The sequence below is a fragment of the Saccopteryx leptura genome, chromosome 2, assembly GCF_036850995.1.
Source record: "Saccopteryx leptura isolate mSacLep1 chromosome 2, mSacLep1_pri_phased_curated, whole genome shotgun sequence".
In the NCBI taxonomy this organism is placed as follows: domain Eukaryota; kingdom Metazoa; phylum Chordata; class Mammalia; order Chiroptera; family Emballonuridae; genus Saccopteryx; species Saccopteryx leptura.
Genome location: NC_089504.1, coordinates 332,096,396 through 332,123,819, shown reverse-complemented (window position 1 = coordinate 332,123,819; position 27,424 = coordinate 332,096,396). Strand labels below are relative to the sequence as shown.

The 27,424-nt window shown below is 43.6% G+C and overlaps 1 protein-coding gene across 7 annotated transcripts in view; it reads right to left on the bottom strand.

The window, feature by feature from the left end:
* The window catches only part of SMG6 (SMG6 nonsense mediated mRNA decay factor), a 285,008-nt gene that overhangs the window by 146,820 nt on the left and 110,764 nt on the right, over positions 1-27,424 (bottom strand). For all 7 annotated transcript variants that reach the window (XM_066363488.1, XM_066363494.1, XM_066363493.1 and 4 more), the window contains 2 exons: positions 11,790-11,906; positions 10,099-10,267 (listed from right to left, as the gene is read on the bottom strand). In XM_066363488.1, coding sequence (XP_066219585.1) covers positions 10,099-10,267; positions 11,790-11,906 — 286 coding nt within the window. The remainder of the gene's footprint in view (positions 1-10,098; positions 10,268-11,789; positions 11,907-27,424) is intronic.

The window sequence follows — 27,424 nt, the reverse complement described above, 5'->3', positions numbered from 1 at the left end:
CGGATGTGATAGGGCTGCTCAGGGCCGCCTCCGAGGTTAGCGCTGCCCATGGGAGACGCACAGGGAGGCTCTTCCAGCTCCCCGCTTCCTCCCCCAGTGCCCTGCTGGCCACATGAGCCCAGTGCCTGAGTCTGATCCCACAGTGCTGGTAAGCTCTGGCCAACAGGCACTGCTCGGCTGCAGAGCAGCAATTTGGAAAATAAACAGGAAAGACGACAGTGAGAAGGAAGAAGGTGAAAAGTCTTCCAGCTGAATTCTTGGCTTAGGGGCCTTAGTTGGTGCTGTGTAGGTCAAGGCTGCTTCAGGATGTAGATGGGGGTGGGAGGTATGGGCAGCAGCACCCCAACCAGGGCGAGGCAGCAGAAAATTACTATGGCTGCCACAGTGGGAGGCCCCACTTCCCTCTCTCATCTTCCCACCCCTACCACCTTGGATCCAACATGAAGAAATATGTGGTACCATGTGGTTCTCATTACCATGTTCCCCTGTCCCCTAAGGCTCAGATAAACCAAAACTGACTCCTCCCACAGATTGCTAGCCACCATTAGGGACCTCTGCCCACATCTGCGTTTTGCCCATCATCACCCACCCAACTTTTATCAAAACCTTAAGACTCACTGCAAAAATGAAGTGGATGAGAGTTCCTACCCCAATGTTGATGTTTAGGACAGCAGCTGGTGCCAAAAGGCATAGGATGTGTCCAGAGTTCCCAACTCAGAAATATAAAATGGCACCACAGACAAGAATACAACTAAGTAGGCACCTATGGGCCATATGGTGACTCTCCACAGAGAGTAGGGAAGAGGGGAATGTTAGGAAACTAATACTAAAAGAAACAGGTGAGATGCCTGAACTCAAAACTTAAGTTATTTGCAAAAGGATGAGGTAATTCCTGGAACCTGGGCAACATCACCTCAGCTTACCTCAATCAGCCTCCATGGGTGAACATAGGGTTTCCTGAGTAGAAGGGGGAAAGCTCAGTTTTTTTCTGCTCTAGTTCCTTATCCCAGTTAGGAGTGTCCTCCCACTTTCACCCTACAGCAGCCTTTGGAGTCTAAAGATTCAAGGTTAGCCTGGACTGAGTAGTCCAAAGTCAAATTCTAGTGGCTTTGAGGAGCTTTAAACAGCTCCCGATCTTTGGAAATGACTCCCTAAAAGGTTTTCCAGATAATCACAAATCACCTTTGGTTCTAAATGAACCCTCTTGAGTGCTATAGGCTTGGCCATGTCCCTCTGGCTTAATTCTGGTCCCAATTCATATTTTCAGGAAGTGCCCACAGCCCACAAAATCCTACTAAAGTTAGGGTGCATTCTTCACCTAGTAGACACAAAGCAGCCAGAGAATACAAAACTGCATCCAATGAGTCTGTTTATGGTCCTCAGAATGGTGGCAAGGGAGCCTCTCAGCAGCTGTGATGTGATTAGTGAGCAGGGATCAGCAGTTGTAGGGTGACCCAGTGGCCCAACCTTACAGAACACACCACACACCAGGAAAGCAGACCCCTGGCTGGACACCAGATCCTAGCTTGGGACAGACCAGCAGTGGCTAGTCAGAGGTATGCACTCAGGACCACGGCTCACTCACTTCTCCACAGACATGCATTCACTTACTCCACCAGGAAAGGAAAAAAATAAGAGTTAATTTACTTTTTATTGCCTCAGAATTCCAAGGTTTAATGTAGCTGTCAGTTTGAGTGCAGTGCAGCTGCTGGCCGATACAATGCAGCCCAGGCCAGCCCAGGTGACTGGGGAAACACATTTCACAGAAATGAACCAATACACACTCTTGGCTGGTTGTTTAGGGGATATTGACTTGGGGAATCAGATTAACCCTTTAGGCTAGAGTTAGTTCTACAAACAACATTAGAAAAGTAGCTTCAATCCAAGGAACTGAGAAGCTCTGGTCTCACGTTGCTACAGTTTTGGAGTTTTCTCATGTAAGATGGTATTCAACTACAACATGCTCTGAAAGATTAAGGTATGAGATATGTGAGGCAAGTTATACCACAACAATCTATCTCCTTCCCAGGACTTAGAACAAAAGGCAGGTCTGCCAGGTTTATAGGGAAGAGGTCAGGTAGGAACTTTTCTGCAAGCTCCAGCTGGATGGGACCAAGGATGGGAGACAGTTTGGAGAGTTGAGTACTAAGGCCTGACTGACCAAGGCTAAGGCCATCCTTCTGGCAAGTCTAAGGGAGACTAAGCCCTCACACACCCCTTCATATTTTTTACTGGGGAACAGGCTGACTAGTGATTAATATCAAGTACAATGACCCCATGTTACAAGCCTGCAGGGGCCTGTGGAGGTGGCCATTTCCTGTGTAATACCAGCTTGTTTAAACACTAACATTCAAACTCCACAGCTGCAGAACAAACCCGGAAAGAGTTGAGTGAGAAGAAGCCCTGCATTGTGTTTCGGAGCTATGGAAGATCAGAGAAGCAGTACAGATGGGAAACGAGTTGGGTCTTTTGGTTCCTGGGGAGAGGAGCTCTGGAAATACAGCCAAGATGGCATGGAAACTAGGCACAAGGAAGCTGAGAAAGAGAAAAGCCCATGGACTATAGACACAAAGGGGAAAGGCCATAAGAGAAAAGGTCTTAAAATATGCAATATTCTCTTTTAAAAACTTGTTTGCCTGTGAACCACTATACTCTAGCCTACAACTCTCCACCTAGGGTTCAATGGTCAACATAAGTCCATTGTAGCCCTGGAGAACTTCTGGACCAAATGGAGAAACTTCAGGAGGTGAGCAGCTAATAGCAGAAATGGACGTGAATCCAACAAGTCAACTTAAGGCCTTGGGAGAGTGTCCAACAAATTAATTTTGCCCAATGTGTCAAGTCAAGTTCTGAAATTCAGACACCCCACGCTACTCCAAGAATATAAACTTCTCCATGTTCTAAGAACTGCAGCTGGAGCCCTACAGCCAACAACAGGTCACAGTAACCTCATTCCAGGACTTCTTAAGTACCTCTACTATGCCTCCCTCAACCTCTATGTAGGTCAGTGCCTTATCTGATTTCAGTTCTCCCAAGTTACATTCATATGTATAGCCTCTATCACATCACTATGGTGTGTTAAACCCATCAGCACTGTGTGTTTGGGAAACAGCAGCCCCCAGGGGACCTCAACTTCTCCACGGCATGAGCAGAGCCCTCAGTGGCCTCCCTGGTGCGGATTCTCACGGTTCCTGCCTCTCTAAATTTTAGCTGTAACCACTCCAACACGTCTTCTTAGTTTAGCACACACTGGACCCAAATAACCTCAGCCCAGAGCTGGAAAGTACTCTCCCTGGGGTCAGCTGCTGTACCCTGCTGGGGTCAGACTGGAGCCTTAGGCCAACACCCCTTCCTCTCACAAGGAGTCCTGTGGGAAGAGTGGGGAGAGGACAGAGGCTCCTGTCGTGAAAGAGATCACGTGTGCCCCACTCTCAGCACTTGGAGGAAGAGGAACCCCCTGGTGCCAGGCTGTAGTGCTGACGCCCTAACCCGGAGCCAGGGAGACTGGGTGGGGAGCCAGGGTAGCAAAGGGGCTTCCCACAGTCACCACCACTTCCTTCAGGGAAGTGCTGATGGACTATTACTTAGTGACCTCCTAAAATGCCCTTTTGGGAAGATGTATTAAGCGTCCTTGAAGGGGTGCCGATTAGACTTGAGATTAGTTCTTATTTCAGAGCTATCCTACGAGGGTGAGTGAAGTAGCTGTTTTTTAACGCAAGAATTTCTATTTCATCCTAGAGGGTCAACACATGTAGGCTCCCTGAGGAAATTAGCTTACTGTATACTCCCTATGTTTCCCTTTGTGACAGTGCTCCAGAGGGCTTCCTATAAGCCTTTTCCAGCATGCTCTATAGACTATACAAGACAAGCCATGGAAAAGCAGCAAGTCCAGGAATTTCTGGAGATTTTTTTTTTAACAGTACTCCAATCCAACAGTGTGATAAATGCATCCGAGCTACAATTAGGAAGATATATAGCATCAGAATGCGAAGGTCTGGGCAGCCTGGTGAAACGCGGGCTCTCCAGAGCCCCAGCTATGTTTCCCATTATGTAACCCTGGTCATGGGCAGACAGCCAGACTCCAAATGAAAAAGAGACTCTGGCTTGGCACTGGTTCTATTTTCCTATCCTCATTCGGGGTCAGCGCAGTGTCATACAGCTGCAGAGAAAGCTCTGGGGATTAAACCTGGGAAAGCCTCCAAGACCAGGACCTGGGTTCAAGTACCAGCTGAAAGCAATAAACCAACTGCCACAGCTGGGCTAGGTTTGGATGTTCTCAAAGTCCCCTGACTCTTTCACTTACTGAGAACTAGAGATCAAGATGAGGGAAGATTTGGCTTCAGCAGAGACTATGATATGAGGTAGGCTGTCCTAATGCCCTAGCCTTGCCAAAGATCCTGGGATGCAAGAGGTCACTATGCTTAGGTTTGTGGAAGCCTGTTGCTCTGATCCTATCACCTGACATTCACAACTTTATGCATGCTCACTTGGTAAAGTGGGAAGTAGCTGCCTTTCCCTCTAATAGGAGACCTGGCACAGAAACTGTGCTCCCCCCTCCTTTCCCACCACTCTAAGTAGATGGCCCCTTCAAACACTGGTCTGTCCTACACAGACCAAATCACTCGACAGTCTCTTACAGTGTGGCTCAAGGCAACTTTCCTCACACCCTGCTATAATCCTCTGTATCAAAATCTTCTGGGATATAAAGCTATCTTATTACAACAGGTACAAATGGGAAGTCAACCTATTTACATGCTGACCCAGCACAAATACGTAAGTGCCACTGTGTGGGAAGACACAAATAGCTCTGAAATCCTGCTCTTATCAGTCTGCAATATCAGTGATGTTCTGTAATCATCATCCTAAGTGTTCCATGTGTGCCTAAGTGGCTATGCCTAGGAAAAGATTTGACCAGAAAGAAGAAGAATATGGGCAAGAGGAGAGAACCAAGGAGACTAATGATGAGCTTTGGAATAACCCCAAGAAGTGAAAGATGCTTTGAAATGATTCTCTAATTGTACAAGAAGGAAAGACAGTAACAAAATAGAGACAGGGAGAAAGATTAATTAAGGGTCCAAGTGTGTCAGGGAGACACTTGGGGGTGGGGGTTTCTGGAAGAGAAGCAAACTAAAATGTAGGCTCTCTGGCCAGTTTATCAATGAAGAATTTGTCTTCACAAAGAATAAATGCAGGCAAAGACCAATAAAAACATGCAAAAAGTAGAGGTGTTAAGTGGAAGCCCTTTCCTTCCTACTCTCGAGAGTATTCCTAAACCCTCCAAAATGAAGATCACAAAAGGACCTTAAAAGTGTCAGAGGGGTTACTATTCTGGCATCTATAGAACTATCTGGATTATGTCATTCTTTATGGCCTTAAAGAAAAGGCTCCATAACATGGTAGATCAGCAGGGGTAAGACACAACTTTGAAATCTGGAGAATCACCATACCTTGCCGATCTCTCAACCACTATATTTACTAGGTAAGTATTAGGCAGCCATATGAGAAAATGGAAAGGAAGGAGATAAATTCACATTCCACTTTTCTAGTGCTTGGACCTGAAAGCAACGAGGTAGGACTACCCTCAGTGGTGGTCATGCCAGGTATGCTCTGTTCAACAGTGGCACCAGCCCTCAAACCATGCCTGTGGTCAGGCACCAGGAGGACAACAATGCCCCTCCCTTATACTTAAACTTGCATTCCAGGGACAACCAGCTGCTGCTCTTGCAGAGGCAGATAGTGCAGAAGAGGACTCTATTTTTCACCATACTGATTTCTCTACCTAGACTGGATTCATCAGAGAGTAACTGGTGCCTACAGCTACATGAACTTGTTTACTGGGCAATCAGATTCAATATATTATTTAGTCAGATTTTCTCCCCTGTGAAAAAAACTAAAAACAACTAAGCAAATTTGTTAAGTGTCCCATCCCCCTCTGCCTTTCTGTAGCCCAGGAGGTGAAGCCCAGCTGGGGATGGCTGTAGCTCGGAACCACGTGCCCAGCTGCTGATTGAGCTCTTGCCCAAAGATGGGCAGCAGCTTGCATTAGCCGGCAATGGGCCATTTGCTGTGGCATCCAAGAAAAAACAGACTCAGCACCTCAAGCAAATGAGGCCCAGCACTTCCTGTGTGAGCTTTCCATTTCCTCAAACAAAAGCCAAAGGGAATGAGAGAGGAAGGTGGGATGAAAGGAGACAGCCACAGAAGAGAGTTCACATGCCTAATGGTCCAGGATATGGGTAAACAGGCTCGATGGACCATATCTAAGGGACTAGAGGTTGTGAGGCAAGGTGACCCAAGAAGGCCCAGGCTTCAGGGACACGCAGCCTGCCTCCCAACGGCTAGAAAGGAAGGGAGGAACACTCTGTGACTCCTGTGCATGCTCAGAGAGCTGAGCTTTTTTTTTTTTTTTTTTTTTAATTCATTTTTAGAGATGAGAGAGAGAGGGAGAGAAAGAGACAGAGAGAGAGAAGAGGGAGACAGAGAGAGAGAAGGAGGGAAGAGCTGGAAGCATCAACTCCCATATGTGCCTTAACCAGGCAAACTCAGGGTTTTGAACCGGCGACCTCAGCATTTCCAGGTCGACACTTTATCCACTGCGCCACCACAGGTCAGGCAGAGAGCTGAGCTTTTCTTTGTCATTTTCTACCCAGAATTGCAAACTGCCTAGTCAGTATTATAGATTAACAGTCTGAAAGGTTTGAAGCTGTATATGTTAACTCCTTGGGGAACATGCAGGGGAAACAGCTGACCCCTAGCTGAAAGATCTTGTCAGTTCCTTTGTGTGGCCCCAGTTGCCCAGTTCAGGGCTTACCCCTGACTCACAAGGCCTCAGCCTAGAGTGCATTTTGGAAACCTAGGAGGGTATACAGGAAGGATGCGGAGAACTATTTGATGCTGTGAGCATCACTCACACAGTTACAGAGTTAAAGCTAGGGGGCATAGGGGAAGAGGGTCAAACAGTCCAGGAGTGCATCCTGGGGTGAAGAATAAGAAAGAAATTTGAGGAAGGAAAGCCGGGGGAAAGTCAGACTACACACACAGTCCACATAGAAAGATCAGTAAGTGCCGGTTAGAAATCTCTGCTGCAGCGTTCCCTCTGTGGGTCACCTACTGGAAGAGATTCACATGGCTGGCCCTGGCCCAGGGAAGCATCCCTCCCCACTCCTTAGAAGTGTTGTCTGTAGAAGTCTAGGTCTCCACACTGTATCCTCCAATATTTTCTCTGTCCCAGAAGAGCACTGGAGAATGAGGAGATGCTGGGTATGGATACACGTTACCAAACGCATACATACACACCCAAGAGAGCCAGAAGCTCTGAGTGCACTACCCCTGCCAGACACCACAATATCAAGAATGGAAAAAGGGAGGGAAGGAAAGTAGAAATAGGCAAAGACAAAGAGAAACCAAGAGAGAGACAGTGATGGAAAGAGAAAAGGGAGAAAAAGAGACAGACAGTCAACAGGCGACCAGATAGGCGCTTACATGCACATAAATTAAAACAACATTGTGCAAAAACAAATATACACACAGACAGTGATACTAAAACAGAGAAGAATGGGATACATGGAAACATGGATATACATCAGGAGTCAGCAAATTTTTTCAGTAATGGCTACAGTAAATATTTTAGGTTTTGCAGTCCATAAGGAAGGTCTCTGTCACAACTACTACTCAACTCTACTGATGCAGTGTGAAAGCAGCCATAGACAAAGTGCAAATAAGCATAGCTGCATTCCACTATGACATTATGGACACTAAAACCTGACTTTCATATCATTTTCATGTGTGAAATATTTATTTATTTATTTATTTATTTTAATTTGTGTGTGTGTGTGTGTGGCAGAGACAGAGAGAGTCAGAGAGAGGGACAGACATGGACAAACAAGACAGGAAGGGAGAGATGAGAAACATCAATTCTTCGTTGCGGTTCCTTATGTTCATTGACTGATTTCTCATATGTGCCTTGACCGGGGGGACTATAAAGAGTGACTCCTTGCTCGAGCCAGCAACCTTGGGCTCAAGCTGGTGAGCCTTGCTCAAACCTGATGAACATGTGCTCAAGCTGGCAACCTCGGGGTCTTGAACCTGGGTCCTCTGTGTCCCAGTCCGATGCTCTATCCACTGCGCCACCACCTGGTCAGGCAACACGTGAAATATTTAAAAAAAATTTTTTTTCAACCATGAAAAAAATGTAAACCATTCTTAGCTCATGGGCCATAGTTTGTTAACCCCTGATATATACACACAAAAGCAGCAGAGGCAAACAGAGGCAGACAAAGAGACAAAGGTAAGCAGGTAGGGACAAGCCAAGACAGACAGAGACAGGCAAGAAGGAGAGGTAGAGGCAAACAGGCAGTAGTAGGTGAGGCAGGCAAAGAGAGACAGGTGAAGTAGGCAGAGGCAGGTTTATACACGCAGATCCACATACACAGAAATAACCCCCTCCGAGAGAGAGACCCACTCACAGATGAACATGAACACAGTACAGGCAGTCTTGGAGAGATATTCAGGCACACATACAAATACACACTCCCACAGGACAGAGTCACACACAGAGACATGGGCAGGACCAAAGAGGACATGAACTGACATGGACCCAGAATAAGACACAAACAGACATGGATATGGGCACACACACACACTGAAACAGACTCCTGGGACACATGAACCCCACAAACAGACCCAAACACCCAGGGATAAACACAGATACAGGAATGAACACAGCACATGGACACATACATAGACATGAACAGGCACACTGAAAGACCCTCAGATAGATCCCAGAGACAAACAGACACTCACATTTATATACAGATAGATAGATACTCAGACACACAGAAACAACCAGACACAAACAGGCACATGGAGAGATAAAAAATCACACACAAAAAAATGCATACACAGATACAGACAAAGGAAATAACCATATGTGGTTGTACAGCAATGTAAATGTAAAATGCCACTGAACTTTATACTTAAAATTGTTTAAGATGGGGCCCGACCTGTGGTGGCACAGTGGATAAAGCGTTGACCTGGAACACAGGTCACCAGTTTGAAACCCTGGGCTTGCCTGGCCAAGGCACATATGGGAGTTGATGCTTCCTGCTCCTCCCCCCTCTCTCTCTCTCTCTCACTCTCTCTCTCTTATCTCTAAACACAAATTAAAAAATTGTTTAAAATGGAAAATCTTGTACAGAAATCTTGATAGAAAATGACAAGCTCATTGAGCCATATATACATATATATATATATATTTTTTAACTTTTATTTACTGATTTAGCAAGAGAATAAGGAAGAGACAGACAGGAACATTGATCTGTTCCTGTATCTGCTCTGCCCTGACTAGGGATCAAAGCTGCAACATTTGCATATTGTGATGATACTCTAACCAACTGAGCTACCCAACCAGGGCTTTTTTACCACAATTTTAAAAAATAAAAAATAAAAGTCAAACAAACACACAAACAGATTTATCTAGACACACCCAAGCATATACATATACTCTCCAGACCAACAAATGCTCTGATGGACACCACAATGAAACAGAGAGACAGGGAGATGGGGGTGGGGTATGCTGATGAGACAGAGAAGAAAGCGAATGAAATAAAAAGGTGCATGCATCGCCCCGCCCTGTACACTACAACGTTGTTGTGGGAGGAAGGCGAGGAGACAGTGCATAAGACAGCACAAGTGGCAGTGAGAGATAGTCTGAAAGATGCATAGAGATAAACTGAAAAGGAGACAAAGTCTCTCACATACACTGACAATCAAGAGATAGCCGCAGAAACAGTGAGCGTGAACATAAAGTGAATGAGAGCAAGAGCAAGGAAAAAGAACAAAACAAAGCAAGCTATGGAGTGTGGGAAAAAGAGAGACTTAGAGAGGAGGAACAGACCAGAGCACAGGTAAAAATAACCTAAGACATCAGGAGGCAAGAAAGGTGTTCAAGGAAGGGGAAAACCAAAGTTCAAATGAGGAGGGAAGAGAGAACCTAGGGGCCATGGTGGGAGAAACAAAGAAGAGAATTGGGAGGGGGGGCTGTGAGAACATAAGTGGGCCAAGGCCAGCGGTGCTGAAGGAACGAGCAGGCTGACTCACTGTGAGGGCAGATCCAGGGATGTGGGCGGAGGATTCCAGGTGTCTGGGTAGCCGAGCATCCAGTCTGACCAGACTTTCACACTGGGGAGCAGTTCCTTCAGGTCTGGGACGAAGGAAGACACCTTGATGTCATCTTGGTCATCCTCGTCCTCAGGAGAGGACTGCTGCGCTGCAGAAGCAAAGGGTGAGAACTGGGCCTAAGTCTGCTATAGCCCGAGTGAGGCCTAGGGCTCTGGGATGGCAGCAAGCTCTTAGAAAAGGGAGGCCAAGTCAACTGCAAAGCTGGGCCCAGGAGTGAAGGACAAGTGTCAGCACCTAAGAGGATTCTGAAAAGCAGGACAGAGAGAGAACCAGTGCACTGGGTCTGCCCCTGCAGACAGCTGTTTCTGCTGCACCTGTGGCCTGGCCGAAGTTGCTACTCTCGCCTCTAGACCCGTTTTAGCTTTCCTTCAGCACAGTACTGAGATGGCATCAGAATTCCTGCCAAAACTACATAACTTGAATTTGATCATGAGGAAATATCAGAGAAACCCAAACTGTGGGACATTCTACAACATAAATGACCTGTACACTTAAAAATGTCAAGGTCATACAAAAAGAAAGATTGAGAAAGCATCCTAGATTGAAAGACACTAAAGAGACATGACATCTAAAAGCAAAGTGTGATCCTGGACTGGATCCTAGACCAGAATAAAAACATATTTTTTAGAACAATTGGTACAAACTGAATAAGTCTGTACATTCAATAATAGTACTATATCAATTTTGGCTTCCTGATTTTGATAACTACACTATCATGTAAAAGAATGTTCTATTATTAGGAAGTACACAATAAAGTATTTGGGGGTAAAGGGCTACCATGTCTGCAACTTACAATCAAATGGTTCAGAAGAAAAAGAATAAACATAAGTAGATGTGTGTGTGTATGGAAAGAGAAAAAACTTACAGCAAATATGGTCAAATGCTAACAACCGAAGAATCTGGATGAAGGGTATGTAAGAGTTCTCGGTATAATATTTACAACTTTCCTATAAATTTGAAATTATTCCCAAAATAAAAGTTACCCCCACCCTCCCTTCCAGGGGAAGAAAAAAAAAGTCAGCTTCAGAGGTTGGAGGCATTCACAATGTTGATGTGCAGGAGGGTAACAGAGGGCCAAACTATTCACAAGTACTAATCCAGGAGCTGAAATAAAGGGTCAGCCTTAAAAAATACAGGACACTGCTCAACCCAAGGGTTAAAAATAGTCCCTGCTCTGGTCCAGTGAGTCTCCCAAGTTAGCTGGTCCACAGCCATCAGAGCAGCCACCAGGTACCAGACAAAGAAAGACACAGATAAAGAGGGAAAACCAAAACATCCATCAGGAACAAAAAGGGAAATTCACTTTTCTGGTTTTTAAAGTGGCAGGAACACACAGCAGCTCATAGGTATAGTGAAAATCCAAACTACTAAAGGAGAAGAGGGGGAGAAAATAGTTCCCCATGAAGAAAGAGGGATATAAAGGCAATCAGGCTGGAAAAGGAGGCGGAACTACATAGATAGGTAGGCAAAAGGAAGAGGGGATGTTGGGAAGTAGAAGAATTGAGTAGAGGGTGAAAACACTGAGAAAGCAGCATGGCATTCGGAGTTTGCTAGAACAGGGCCCAGGCATCTGGAAAGCCAACCAGTCAGGGGGCCCCTCAACTGCTTACCTTTGGCAGTCTCCTTAAGTAAGTGGGTGCAGCGCTGCACCAAGAGAGAGAACATGGCCAAACCCAGGGCTGCAGCTTGTTCCTGGATCACAGAGCGACACTCCTCTGAGAAGCAGTCTGAGGAGAGGCAAATGAAATTCCATCAGTATGCTGGGGACCAAGGGGCCACGCTTTCCTATCTAACTAGGGGCACATCCTTGGTCACTTCACTGAGCTCCTTTCCTCAGTGAACACCAGGGGCAGTAACAGTCCCTCTGTCAGAGTAGTTTAATGCTACACAGAAAAATGCACATGGAGCACTTACCACAATATCTGGTGTATGGGTAAGCACTTGAAAGGTTATTACAGGGATCAACTGTGTGAGTCCTGCATCACATCACTTCCCCAGCACCAGTTAGTCTAAGTTGGAGCTGCAGGCTCTCTGCCTTTAGTTAGTTGGCTACTGATAATGTGAGGCCATAGTAACAAGAACTCATATTTAATTAACTCAGTCTAATATATACATAGCAGGAGTACAATTGCCAATTAAGAGCACAAAAATACAAATTTAAAAGTTATCTTCCTTAATCAGCAACCTTTGGTTCCCTTCTTCCTTCCTCTATGTTCTTCCTCCTAAGAGATTATACAACACAAATAATCTATTTTCACTGAATCAGTTGCTTCTATATAGGACAGTGCATGGGACACAATAAGCACAATTTCTGTGTTGGTGTTCCTTTTCACAAATTATTTCCCCTAGGGCTAAAAAGTAAGTTTGGCACCCAATACTAGCATCTTTTCCCCCTCACTTTCTCAGCCTGGTTAAGTTCCTCTGGCTATAGCTCAGTGAGAGGAGTCACCTTGGTGATGGCCAGAGCTATTATTTGGCAGAAGCTACATATATACCCCTAAACCACTGCCTGCATATGCTGCCTGTGAGTGGCCCTCCATAACAGTCACTTCGTCCAGACTTAAGAGGAATCAGCAACAAACAGAAGGCAGCAGTCCAATCTGCAGCCTCAGAGGAAGAGACACCCAATATACACAGGAGATGAACTCAGGGGACAGACTCACTCTGGCAGCAGTTAACCTGTTAATTCCCTCTGTAATACAGGAGAATGCTCAGAATCTCCAAATGTTAAAAGGATAATTAGCCAAAAGTTTGATCTCTGTCCCTGACTGCATTTTAACCTTGATAACCATGGGGGAGCCCTCTCCCCACTCTCCTCATTGACATTAGTCTTGTCAAATGGGGCCTTCAATCCAGGAAATGCTACACAAATAGTTATTCCTAAGTGTCTCTGCCTCAGAAGCACACAAGACTGGAGCGTACAAATCCAGACCCAAACCACTTTAGAAAGCCATGGAAGTAAAAAGAGCAGCTTTTTACTGCTCAGAAGGTCCCAATATAGTATATGAATAGCATTAGTGTAGCAATTCTTCTTTTGTGGCTTTCCAGCCATCCTGCCATATGCCCACTGGTTCCAAATATCACCCTCTAACTTCCCAACTCTACTGTGGCAGGCAATAAGGAAGTGGTAACAATCCATGTGATCAGAATAGATCACCACTGGTAAGGCTCTAAACCTCTGTTAGTCAGAAAACAAGCATCTAAGAATCAAGAGGAGCCTGACCTGTGGTGGCTCAGTGAGTAAAGCGTTGACCTGGAATGCTGTCACTGGTTCTAAACCCCCGGGCTTGCCTGGTCAAGGCACATATGGGAGTTGATGCTTCCTGCTCCTTTTCCTGCCCTTCTCTCTCTCTTTCCCCCTGCCTCTCTAAAATGAATTAAAAAAAAAAAAAAAAAGAATCCAGAGGAAAGAGCACAGAAAGCAGGATAGGGAAAGAGGTATAAGACATCCCAAGAAAAGTTGGCAACATCTCCCTTCCACCCTTTGATAGGCAGCAGCACTGTCTAGACATACCATTCCAGCTCAGCCCTGGCTGTCACCAAGCACTGCCAGCAGCCTGCCTCTAATGAGCAACAAGACCTGGAATGGAGGAATAAGTCCAGAGGAAGTGAGGACAGGACAAGTGGAGATCACATCCTGGTGGATGACACATTAAGTACACATTAGTGTCCCCTCATCAACTGGACATTTAGGCAGAAGTAACCTGCACACCGAAGACCCTTAGAAGGTAGGGGTAGCTCCAAGAGACTAGAATTTAGAGGAACCCAAGGCTACAGTAAGATACTCTCATTAGCCTGGGTAAGAATAAGATGGGGCAGGGGGAAATGATTTTTACCAAACCTGTTTCTTTCATAACAAATGTCAATCTCAGGCTAGGCTATTTCTCAGAATTCAAAGTGGAGGCTAAGGCTCAAGGGGGTGAATGAACTGCTTAAGAATAAATGATACCTGTGGCCTCTAGGAGTCCAGGTTGGCTCCTTTTTAAGTCTCCTGCAATAAGGTCTGGGGAGCCTCTTTGCTGTAGAGGTCTGGAAGGGCTCAACTGTGTCTCAGAGCAGCAGCTGAAAGGCAACTTCAAGACTGCTTCGCTCTGGCCATGATTACATCACTTCAGCCCTTTCCCCACCTTCCACCTTCCCAGGAAAGGGCCTGACAGCACTCCCTGCTGGGTGCCTGGTCTGCCCCATTGAGGAAATACAGACCACTAAAGCTTTTCTGCTCTGATCAAGCAGGTGGTAATATCACAGTTATCTGAGGATAAGAACTTCTAAATTTCAGCCAACCATCTGACAGCCTAATATGGAGTTCTTTCTGAAAGGCCTGCCCATCTCCATGGTTCAATGGTACCACAAGCACATACTGTGCACCTATTATATACTCGACCCTGTGCTGGGTATTGTGGAGAACACAGCTACAAATAAAACAGGGTTTCTGCAACAGTAGGACATTTCGATCACGTGGAAATAAAAAGTTATTTACTCAAGTAACTATGGCAACTTGAACCCAGTGCCTCCACTGGGTTATATATACTGCTCACAAAAATTAGGGCATTGGGGAACGTGCAGACACTCCAGTACTTTCAGCCTTTTGTATAGTACATTTTCACCAATGAAAAAAAAGTTGGTTTTGCATCATTTGCATAATTGAACAATTTTCTTTGGCCTGTCGTCTGCTTTTCTAATGTTCTTGTTTAATAAAAAAAAAATCAAACGCTTTTTTGTATCGCTTCATATTCATTTTGAAATATCCCTTAATTTTTGTGAGCAGTGTATTAAGAGATACATTAAGTGCCATGGTATCTTGAAGAGATGCTCCTCACCTCACCTGGGCCTCTGTGGGCTAAAAAAAGCCCCATGACGCCACTCCTTGAAAAGTATTCACTCTTGCCTGACCAGGTGGTGGCGCAGTGGATAGAGCAGCGGACTGGGATGCAGAGGACCCAGGTTTGAAACCCCAAGGTCACCAGCTTGAGCGCAGGCTCATCTGGTTTGAGCAAAAGCCCACCAACTTGAACCCAAGGTCGCTGGCTCCAGCAAGGGGTTACTCGGTCTGCTGAAAGCCCGCGGTCAAGGCACATATGAGAAAGCAATCAATGAACAACTAAGGTGTTGCAATGCGCAATGAAAAACTAATGATTGATACTTCTCATCTCTCTTCGTTCCTGTCTGTCCCTGTCTATCCCTCTCTCTGACTATTTCTCTGTCTCTGTAAAAAATAAATAAATAAATAAATAAAGCATGAGCTTCTTTAGGAAAAAAAAAGTATTCACTCTTAGACAAATGGATAGAAAAACAGCATCCAGATTCCCAGAGTCCACCCACTTTGGGGCCAGAACTGGGAAACTGGCCCCAGTCTGATGAATGCCCATATATATCCCTAGAGCTGGGCTGGGCCAGGCCAACAAATGATGTAGGGTGGGGAAGGAAAAAGCATTGTTCGCCTTGGTATTTGCTTGGGTTCCTCTGGCTTAATGTCAGGTAGCAAGAGCCTGACGAGCTGAAGAACTCATTACCATTGTGAAACAGCCTTTCCCCTTCTTTCCAAAACCAGGCTTGCTCAGGACTTAGGGGGATGGTCTAAGGAAGTCAGACGAAAATGTTTCTTACCAAGAAAGTCACCTGAGGCTATCTTTGTTTTACTCCTTCCCACATGCTCTCAGATAGGCAGGTGGCCACTGTTCCCACTACTCCTGTGGCCTAATACCTGCTCAGGCAAAAACAGTCTACTCGCTCCTGTGTAACAGGGAGACTTTCTCATTTTTCTGAGAACATATCCATGGAAAACATAAACCAACTGTCGTCAAAGTTGTATGAAATCAGGAAATGGAGCGACCGGGAGAAGGCTGCCATGTGGCCGGATGTTATGTATTTCTAATTAGTGCTATACATCTTTCAACAGCAAGTGTCCTTCTGCTGGGAAACACAACACACTGCCCTTGTTATTGTAACTGTCAGAGAAGTGCTTAAACAGATAATCTCCAGGAAAAGTGATAAACACGTCCCCTCTCCAACCAGTGTGTGTGCGACAGCGCTGCCAAAGCAAAGCTGTGCTTGACGGCTCCAGGATGGCAAAGCATCCTCCTACAGGAAATGGGAGTGAGGCACGAGGGGTAGAGAAGGAAGAGGAGGGGAGGAGAGGCAGGCCCACCTGCTTGGACCCTTTAAGCCCCGCAAAGGGACAGTGGTTCAGAACCATCACTTCTGATCAAGTCCTGAGTCAGGAAGAAATTTGGAGAAAATCAGTATCAGTAGGGATGAGGTATGGTTGGTCAAAAAAAAATCTGGCAGCAATGGAACAAGCAGAGTTCCCCTGGTACACACAGCCAGCTTCCTGGCAAGAGGAGAAAAGGAATAATGAAGAGAAGACACAAGATGGATTACACATAAGTCTGATACCCTGACAGCAGCAGAAGGAATTCAGAGGGCACTGGGGTCCATTCTAGCAGAAAGAACCAACTATTTGCTTCGTTGTTTCACTAACATCTGGAGAAGAATGCAGGCAAGAATACTTATTCACTAATTCCCTCTTGACCAGCTCTTCCCAAGGAGAGGAAATGAATGGTCAGTCACCTCCAAACTAATACCACCTGGAAGCAATTTGTTGGCTCTTATCTTTCAGACATAAGGCTGCTTTTCTCATGAGTTAATCACCAGTCAGACCCAAGACTGGCACAGTTCCTGAGCAGCCCAACAAAACCTCACTGTGTACAGGAAGTGGGCAGAGAGAACATCTTTCAAATGCTGCTGTTTGAGCCACAGACATCTCTGTGGCAGTTGCTGGCTGCAGAGAAGGTGGAGGAGGCAGTCATTGTATACAAACCAGACAAAATCTCAGAGCAAAAGCAGAGCTGTCCATGCTATCAGGGCATAATTTCATTACCTGAGGAGAATAAATGAATCAGAAGAATCAAGAACCAATACACCTAAGAAGAGTATTTGTGCATAATGGAAGAACATAGTAAGGCTGACTGGGTGGAAGGCAAGCCACGACCTAGCCCCAAAAAGGGTACAGCTAAGATAGAAGAATGTGGATGTTTCCTCCCTAAGAGCCCTTATTATATCTCCTTTGGATTTTCTAGGATTATAAAAATCTGACTTCTTTTAGCAGGTAGATATGGGGGCAAAGGAAATCCCACCTCCTAACAAAGTGACCTCTTCCATTATTTTCAAAAATATTTATTTGGGTGCCCAATTTTGGAGGCTATAAAGGAAAACAGGATCCTGTCCATGAGAGGATGATAATCTAATGAAGACAGAAAGAACACACAGATATCAAAATAACTATAATTCAAGACGATCTATTACATGCTCTAAGGAAGATGGAAGCGAGATGTTTTCTGTCCATAGAGGGAAAGAAAAATCAGTGTATATCAGAGGTTTCAGGGAAGAGAGAGCACTTCTGAGTAGGACTGCAAAAGATAAACAATGAGGAACTTTCAGGATAAAGGAGGGACTGTGTGTCCTAAGGAGACATGTAGGTAGGAACATACCAGGCATGTTCCCAGGTAGCAAGCCCAGTCCTCAGCCTGCTGTGTAACGGGGATCACAAAACACGAGGTCAGCAAAACCAAAGCAAGGAGTACAGACTTGACCCAACAAGCAGTGATTTGCTCAAGGTTTATAAATGAAGCAGAAGTATTTCAAGAAGATTCACCTAGTTAAAGCATTTAGGACAGATTAGAATAGCTAGAAAAAGGTAATAAGGAAGGAGACTAGTTGGAAAACTAAAAGGTCATGTTTAAATTAAGAGGAATTATATGACCTGACCAGGCGGTGGCGCAGTGGATAGAGCGTCAGACTGGGATGCAGAGGACCCAGGTTCAAAACCCCAAGGTCGCTGGCTTGAGTGTGGGCTCATCTGGTTTGAGCAAAAGCTCACCAGCTTGAACCCAAGGTCGCTGGCTTGAGCAAGGGTCACTTGGTCTACCGTAGCCCTCCCCGGTCAAGGCACATATGAGAAAGCAATCAGTGAACAACTAAGGTGCCACAACAAAGAACTGATGCTTCTCATCTCTCTCCCTTCCTGTCTGTCTGTCCCTATCTGTCTCTCTGTCTTTATGTCTCTGTAACAAAAAACAAAAAAAATTATATATATAGTACTACATACACTTTTTAATGCCAAATAAATGTAATATTTTTCTTTAAAAAAATTTTATTTATTGATTTTATCAAGAGAGTAAGGGAGAGAGGGAGGGAGGGAAGGAGGGACAGAGGGAGAAGGGGGAGGAGAGAGACAGAGACAGGAACATCAATCTGTTTCCGTACGTGCCCTAACCAGGGATCGAACCAGCAACCTCTGTGCCTCGGGATGACGCTCTAACCAACTGAGCCATTCAGCCACAGCTGTAACATCTTTCTTATAAGAAAGGTGGAAAATGGATTGTAAAGGAGTGCACAGATGTCAGAAATGCTGCAGAAAGAAACTCAAGAGAATATGGAGATGATGTAGGGGAGGACAGGGATGATGGGACAGGTCAAAAACTCACTGATAATCTCAGTAGGTTGCAGAGGATCCTGAGACCTTAAAAAAAATGGTAACACCAACCAAATGAGATCCAGGAAAGGGGCAGAAATTTGGGATTACAGAACACCTGGAGGGAAGGAGGTATGCATCAAGGAGTCCCCAGGCTCCTGCCCACTAGGCTCTGGGCCAGTCCTGTCTTTCCAGAACAAAGACACTTCACGGGGTCAGAAATACTTGAGGAAGACCTTGTATAAGGAGGCCTGGGAAGTCTGAACGGGCTCTCCCTGTGGAAGCCATTAGATATTCAGCACTTCATTTGTTTTCAATTCTTGTATGAGAGCAGCTCCAGGCTGTGGGGTGAGAGGCTCCTCTCTGACGTAATCAGGAAGCAGCTGCAAAATTAAGGAATCCCTCATGACATCATAAAAAGGGTAGATGGTTTACTGGGGAAAGTATAAAAATTAATTACATATTCCCACATGACTCCCTTCCCCTAAATCTATACATACCTCTCCAACCCCCACACATTCTCCCATCGGCAACATCCAGAAGCCACCTCACTGAACAGGGTCCAAAAGGGCAACCAAAACCCAGGAAGAGAAAGTTCTTTGATATACCCACTGTCTGCCCCTTGCATTAGAAACTTAACAAGTAATACCTTGTCCTGGAATTTTTATACATGTAACATGTTTCCCAACAAAATAATAAACTCCTTGAGGAAAAGAGCTATGTCAAGACTTCACGTCCTTGAAAATTTGCACTATGAAGGGGTGGGTTCAAGAAATGTCTATTGTTCTTAACAGTAAGTATACCTGCCGAGATATCTCATTTGTGAATCCTAACCATAAACGACATGAATCCACTATGGCCAGAAAGAATAATTAAGACATATTAAGACCTGTGTTAGGCACAAAAACATTTATGTATATTATCTCAAAGCTTTACAAAAGATTGCAAAGAAGTATTATTCTCCCTTTCTGACAGTTGAGGAAACAGGCTCAAAGAAGTTAAATGACTTGTCCAAGGACATAGAGCCAGTTAGTGTCAGAGCTAGAATTTGAATTCAAGTCTGTCCGTGCTTATAGCTATAGTTTCCATAGCTGGCTTTCAATATCCATAGCCTGAAATTCAGCTTCAAACTCCAACTCCAACTGCTCTATCATCCTTTGCTATGAACATGAAAACTTCAGACTACCCAAACCACAATTCTGCACAAAAAGCTGAGATAACAACTATGTGAAAACCAAAATTTAAAACACAACACCATTTACAATAAGGCCAATGAAAATAAAATACTTAGGGATAAACCTAACAAAATTGTATAGAATCGCTATGCTGAAAATTACAAAATGCTGATAAAAGAAATCAAAGAAGACCTAAATATCTGAACTTACCACCTTTATGATTTAGAAAACTCAACACTGTAGAGATGTCAGTTTTTCCCACAGAGTTATAGGTTTAACACAGTTACTACCAAAATCTCAGCAAAAGTTTTGTAGACAAAGACAAGCTTATTTTAAAGGTTCTACAAAAGGGCAAAGGACCTAGAATTGCTAAAACAATTCTGATAAAGAAGAAAAAAGCGGGAGAAATCATTCTTCCCCATGTTAAGTCAATGAAGAGAAGACAGCCTTGTCAATAGATGGTGCTGGAGCAACTAGACATCCAACAGACAAAAATATGAACTTTGACTTACATCTCATACCTTATGTAAAACTGAACTAAAACTGAATCAAAGACTTAGATGTAAAGCATAAGACTATTAAACTTACAGGAGAAGAACAGAAAAAAATTTTCAAGTGTAATCTATAAAAGGAAAAACTGATATACTGAATATCATAAAAATTTAAAACTTTTACTCTGCAAAAGACTCTCTAAAAGGATTAAAAAGCAAATTACAGACTGGCAAAATATATTAGCAAACTACACATCTCACAAAGAACTAGTATCTAGACTATATTAAAAAAAAACTCAGCCCTGGCCGGTTGGCTCAGTGGTAGAGCAGCAGCCTGGTATGCAGGAGTCTCGGGTTCGATTCCCGGCCAGGGCACACAGGAGAGGAGTCCATCTGCTTCTCCACCCCTCCCCCTCTCCTTCCTCTCTGTCTCTCTCTTCCCCTCCCACAGCCAAGGCTCCACTGGAGCAAAGTTGACCCGGGTGCTGAGGATGGCTCCATGGCCTCTGCCTCAAGCGCTAGAATGGCTCTGGTTGCAACAGAGCGACGCCCCAGATGGGCAGAGCACTGCCCCCTGGTGGGCATGCCGGGAGGATCCCGGTCGGGCACATGTGGGAGTCTGTCTGACTGTCTCCCTGTTTCCAGCTTCAGAAAAATACAAAAAAAAACCCCAAACAAAAACTCTTAAAACACAACAGTAAGAAAACAAACAATGCAGTACTTGGATGGGAGAAAACAAACAATCCAATTAGAAAATGGGCAAAAGATCTAAACGGATATTTTACAAATACACACACACACACACACACACACACACACACACACACACACACAGAGGTAAGCCTGGTCTGTGGTAGCACAATGGATAAAGCATCGACCTGGAATGCTGAGGTCACCAGTTCGAAACCCTGGGCTTGCCTGGTCAGGACACGTACAACAATCACTCAATCAATCAATCAACAATTAAAGTGAAGCAACTTGAGTTGCTATTTCTAGCTCCCCACCCCTTCTCTCTCCTCTCTCTGAAAAATTAATATATAAAAGCTTAGGAAAAAAAGGGATATAAAGGTGAATTATAAGCGTATGAATAGATGTTCACTATCATTAGCCATTAGGGAAATGAAAATTAGAACTACAATGCAGTATCACTAAACATTTACCAGATTGGCTAAAATAAAAAATAGTAACAATACCAAAAAGATGCAGAAAGACTGGATCATACATACACTGCTGATGCAATGTAAAATGGTATAGCCACTTTAAAAATGCACTTATGGGGGCACGCAGAATGGTGGAATCTTGATAACATTATGCGGAGTGAAATAAGTGAATCAGAAAAAAACAAGAACTGCAGGATTCCATACATTGGTGGGACATAAAAACGAGACTAAGAGACATGGACAGGAGTGTGGTGGTTACGGGGGCTGGGGGGAGGGAAGGAAGGAGAGGGGGAGGGGGAGGGGTACAAAGAAAACTGGATAGAGGGTGACGGAGGACGATCTCTCTTTGGGTGATGGGTATGCAACAGAACTAAATGACAAGATAACCTGGAAATGTTTTCTTTGAATATATATACCCTGATTTATTGATGTCACCCCATTAAAATAAAAATTTATTTATTAAAAAAACTAAATATCAAACAAAACCAATATTTTGGAGTGATATTAAAAAAAAATGCTCTTATGATATGACCCAACAATTATACTCTTGAGAATTTATCCCAGAGAAATACTTATTTTTTGCACAAGTAAACCTGTACATAAATATTCATAGCAGCTCTATTCATAATAGCCTAAATATTCATAATAACCTGAAACTGGAAACAACCCAAATGTCCTTCAATGCATGAATGGTTAAACAAACTGTAGAACATCTGTATCAGGAGATATTACTTGGCCATTAAAAGAAAGGAACTACTGATATATGCAGTTAACTGGGATAGGCCATCAGGGAATAATGCTGAGTAAAAAAGGTCAATTTCAAAAGGTCATGTACTGTATGATCATATTTATATAATATTCTTGAAATAATGTAATTATAGAGATGGAAAAAAGGAGTTAGGATTTGGGAATGAAAGAGGGCAGGGACGGCTCTAAAGGGGTACATGAAGAAGTTTTATAGTGATAGAAGAGTTATGCATCTTGATTGTTGTAGCAGTTACATGAAGTTACCTGTGTAATAATAAAATTGCATAGAACCTACATGTGCAAACACAAACAAGTGCATGTGTAATCGTAAAACCTAAATAAGGTCTGTGTATTGTACCAATGTCAACTTCTTGGTGTTGATACTGAACGATGGTTACGCAAGACTCTAATGTTACAGCCTGACCAGGCGGTGGCACAGTGGATAGAGCGTCGGACTGGGATGCATAGGAGCCAGGTTCGAGACCCCAAGGTTGCCAGCTTGAACGCAGGCTCATCTGGCTTGAGCAAAAAGCCCACCAGCTTGAACCCAAGGTCGCTGGCTCCAGCAAGGGGTCACTCGGTCTGCTGAAGGCCCATGGTCAAGGCACATATGAGAAAGCAATCAATGAACAACTAAGGTATTGCAACGCGCAATGAAAAACTAATGATTGATGCTTCTCATCTCTCTCCAATCCTGTCTGTCTGTCCCTGTCTATCCCTCTCTCTGACTCACTCTCTGTCTCTGTAAAAAAAAAAAAAAAGACTCTAATGTTACAAAAGGAAGGATGAAGAGTGTACAGGACCTACCTGTAAATTTTTTTCAACTTCTTGTGAATCTATAATTATTTCAAAACAAAACATTTTAAAAAAGTAACAAACGAACAAAATCCAAAGAGATCTGACACAATATTCCAGACTCTTTTATATAGAAAAGAGCTGCTTAGACATTTTGGGGACATTTTTTCAATTAGCCGACCACTGAATACAGATGCTGCAGCTCCTGTTCTCATCTTGTGCTGCCTGGCCTGAGCTGCCGGAGCTGCCCCGCTGTGTGGCTCCTTATCTGGACTGAGCAAGAAACCGCCAGGGGCAAACAAAATGAAAATTGAAAAAAAGACGGGGAAAGTTCACTGTAGACAGAATTTCTGTCTAAAGAACAAGGAGCAAGGCAAGAGAACTTCATCATTAAGGCTATGATTCATCGGATCAGTAAAATCCATGCAAAGCAGCACAAAGTGAAGGTGATGAGAAAGTGAAGAAAGACGACAAGAAGAATGAATTGCAGAAGCTAAGTGAGCTGTTTAAACATGTTCTTGCTGCTCAAAAAAGAAGTAAACGTATAAATCTCAAACTAATGATAGGTACATTCTTTAACAGGGGCAGTCAGGGAAAAAAAGTTGCTTAAAACATGAGCTAAGGTAAGGCTGTTTTCTTCATAAATATTTTCTTCATAAATGAAATTGCCTATGTGTTTTCAGTGCTGCACTGCTTTGGACCATTAATCAAATGGATATTAGGAAATTTTAAAAATTGGCAGCATAAACTACAATACCATGTTAAGTTGCCCCTTTGCCAATAAATCTGTAAAGATCAAACTTAAAAAAAGACTTTATTAAAATAAAAACCACTTGCTCTTCAAAAGACAAAAATAAAAAGAGAAACCAGAGAAAATTTCCTAACTGGGTAAAATAGTTGTAAAATATATACCTGACAAAGGACTCATACCTAGATCCTAGACTATACAAAGAACTCTTTCAACCTATTAAGTTTTAAAAAAAAAAAAAAGGCAAAGCTTTATGGATGGCAAATAAGTACATAAGCTTATGACAAGACCCTCAATATTATTAATCATTAGGGAAATCAAAACCACAAAAACAACTCCACCCCCACTAAGATGGCCAGAATTAGAAAGACAGAGAATAAAAAGTGTTGGTGAGGATGTGAAGTAATGAGAAATCTCATACACAAATAACACAAGCACTCTGGAAAACAGTTAGGAAGTTTCTTAAAAAGTTAAAACACACATTTACCAAATGACCCAGCTATACCACTCCTATGTATTTACCCAAGAGAAATGAAGTCATATATCCACACAAAGACTTACACTTGAATGTTTATAGCCGTTTTATTCATAACAGCCAGAAACTAGAAAAACCCAAATGTCCATCAACAAAGGAATAAACAAACTGTAGCATATCCATACAATGGAAGACTACTACAAGAAGAAACAAAGTACTGAATCTATCGACAACATGGATGAACGTCAAAATTACTATGCGGAATGCGGAATACAGAAGACAGGCAGACTGGGGGTCAGGACACAAATAAACTGTCAAACTCTAGAAAATGCAAAATAATCTACAGTGCCAGAAAGCATACCAGTGGTTGCCTGGGGATTGGGAGGGGAAGGTTAAGGAAGAATGGATTACAAAGGGACACAAGGAACTTGGTGGTGAGGGTTAGGTTTATTATCTTGATGGTGGTGATGGTTTCACAAATGTATAGATATGTCAAAATTCACCAAATTGTATGATTTTTTTTACTGATTTTAAAGAAAGAGGCAGGAGGGTGTGTGGGGGAGGAGCGAGAAGTATCCACTCAAAGTTGCTTCACTTTAGTTGTTCATTGCTTGCTTGTCGTATGTGCATTGATCAAAAAAAGCCCAGGGTTTCAAACCAGGGACCTCAGCATTCCAGGTTGGTGCTCTAACAACTGTGCCACCACAGGCTGGGCAAATTGTACACTTTAAATATGTGTAGTTAAGCCTGACCTGTGGTGGCACAGTGGATAAAGCGTCGACCTGGAAATGCTGAGGTCGCCGGTTCGAAACCCTGGGCTTGCCTGGTCAAGGCACACATGGGAGTTGATGCTTCCTGTTCCTCCCCCCCTTCTCTCTCTCTCTCTCTCCTCTAAAATGAATAAATAAAGAAAAATAATTTAAAAAAATATGTGTAGTTAAATACATCAATATAGCTCAAAACTGTTAAAAAAATTTTAAATAGAGGAATGGCATTTGATAGGCTAGTTTGACTCATCATTTTAGATTTTAAGAGTTTGTAACTTAGAGGCTAATTTGATAAAGAAAACTAGACATCTACTGCGTACCTAATACATACCAAGCCCCTGTGCAAGATGTTTTGCATATGTTTTCTAATCTAAAACTCAGAAAAATGCTGCGAACTGGCAGTGACATTCCCCATTTTATAGACAAGGAAGCTAAACCTCAGTGAGAATAAGTTAACTTTCTTCACCAAGGTCAAACAGATGATAAATGACTAAACGGAGAGATCAGATTCTTGAGTTGATTTCAAAGCTCTTTATAGCATTATAACACAACTACTATCTTCTGAAGATGAGAAAACAATCTACAGAAGTGCTTGGCCTTCTCCAGAAGAGAGCTCTGCTTTCCCTCCACCTTTATATGGCTCTCTAGAGTAAGAAATGTCCTGCCTGACTGGGCGGCGGCGCAGTGGATAGAGCGTCGGACTGGGATGTGGAGGACCCAGGTTCGAGACCCCAAGGTCGCCTGCTTGAGACCGGGCTCATCTGGTTTGAGCAAAGCTCACCAGCTTGAGCTCAAGGTCGCTGGCTCGAGCTAGGGGCCACTCGGTCTGCTGTAGCCTCCCCCCGCCCTCCTCCCCATCAAGGCACATATGAGAATGCAATCAACGAACAACTAAGGTGTCACAATGAAGAATTGATGCTTCTCATCTCTCTCCCTTCCTGTCTGTCCCTCTCTCTGACTCTGTCATTGTGACAAAATAAATAAATTAAATTTAAAATCAATAAAAAAAAAAAGAAATGTCCTGGGGGCTCTATCAATACATCTTGGCAAGACAGACAACAAACCATTTCTACTCTCTACAGGGAAAAATGAAAACACTTCTAAATGAGTGCTTAACTTTTCCCAGAAAATACCCATGCATTTTAGAAATGGCACTCCTACAGATTTCCTGGGAAATCAATCAATCAGTCAATCAATTACCAAGCACATTGGCCATTTCCACCTTAGCTGTGTCTCTGGATTGCTATTTTTGTCGCTCAGAATTCCCTGCCTCATTCCAAGATTATTGAAAAAATATGTCCCCTCTTGGGCAACCTGAACTGCTGACAATAGAATGGCATGCTGGCATCAGCTGAGTCCCTCAGGAATGGGCCCCAGTAGAGGAGGTCCTACCATTCCAGCATCTCATTGGAAAGCTACAAGTAGATTTTGTAGGACAGATTTCTTCTTCTACATTGCTCTGCCAGAATTTTTGGGAAGTCTCCCTTCTTCCCAATATTTGAGGGAAGAATAGACAAGAATGGCAGCTTATTAATTACATCAAGCAGGTAAGCTCTAGAAAATTCCATCACCAGACTTGGGATGTCTTATATCAGAAGTTACTTGAGGTTGTGGAGAAGAAAAAGGAAGGAGGCATACTCATTAGCCAACCTAGAAGGACGTTTTTGCTGCAACAGTGAGAAGGAATTAATACAGCTACATTCCTTCTGATAGAGCAGGCAGAATTTGGCAGCTGATTCAGACCAAGAGCTTGAAACCCGCCTTTGCTGGTACGTGTGAAGTTTTAGGAACACTTAGGACTTAAAGTAAGAGTTAATGAGAGGTAATGCCTGTAGACATACAGATTCAGAGAAAGCTCTTTTGACATGGGAAACAGAGAGACAGAAAAGTGTGCAGCTTCCATATTAACAGATTGAATCAAGTTCTTTTCATTTTATGGCTTCCTGGAGAGTTTTATTTTTATTTATTTTTTTAATTATTTCTATTTATTCATTTTAAGAGAGAGAGAGAGAGAGAGAGAGAAGAGGGGGAGGAGCAGAAAGCTTCAACTCCCATATGTGCCTTGACCAGGCAAGCCCAGGGTTTTGAACTGGCGACCTCAGCGTTCCAGGTTGATGCTTTATCCACTGCGCCACCACAGGTCAGGCAACCTGGAGAGTTTTAAAAAGAGTTTTACAGCATTTGCAAATAATGCCCCCCCAAAAAAAGTTATGAAATAGGTATGGCAGAGAGGTAACCAGAATAGGAAGGGTCACTTGGACTCCTGACAAGCTTCCAGAATGCAAACATGAATGCCATCACTCAAATCTTGAGGATTCAGTACTGAAAAATGAGGACAATAAGTCATAATTCTTTGGAAGATTCCTTGTGAATATTCACCTGGCTCTGCTCTAGCAATTTACCCTAAAAAGTTC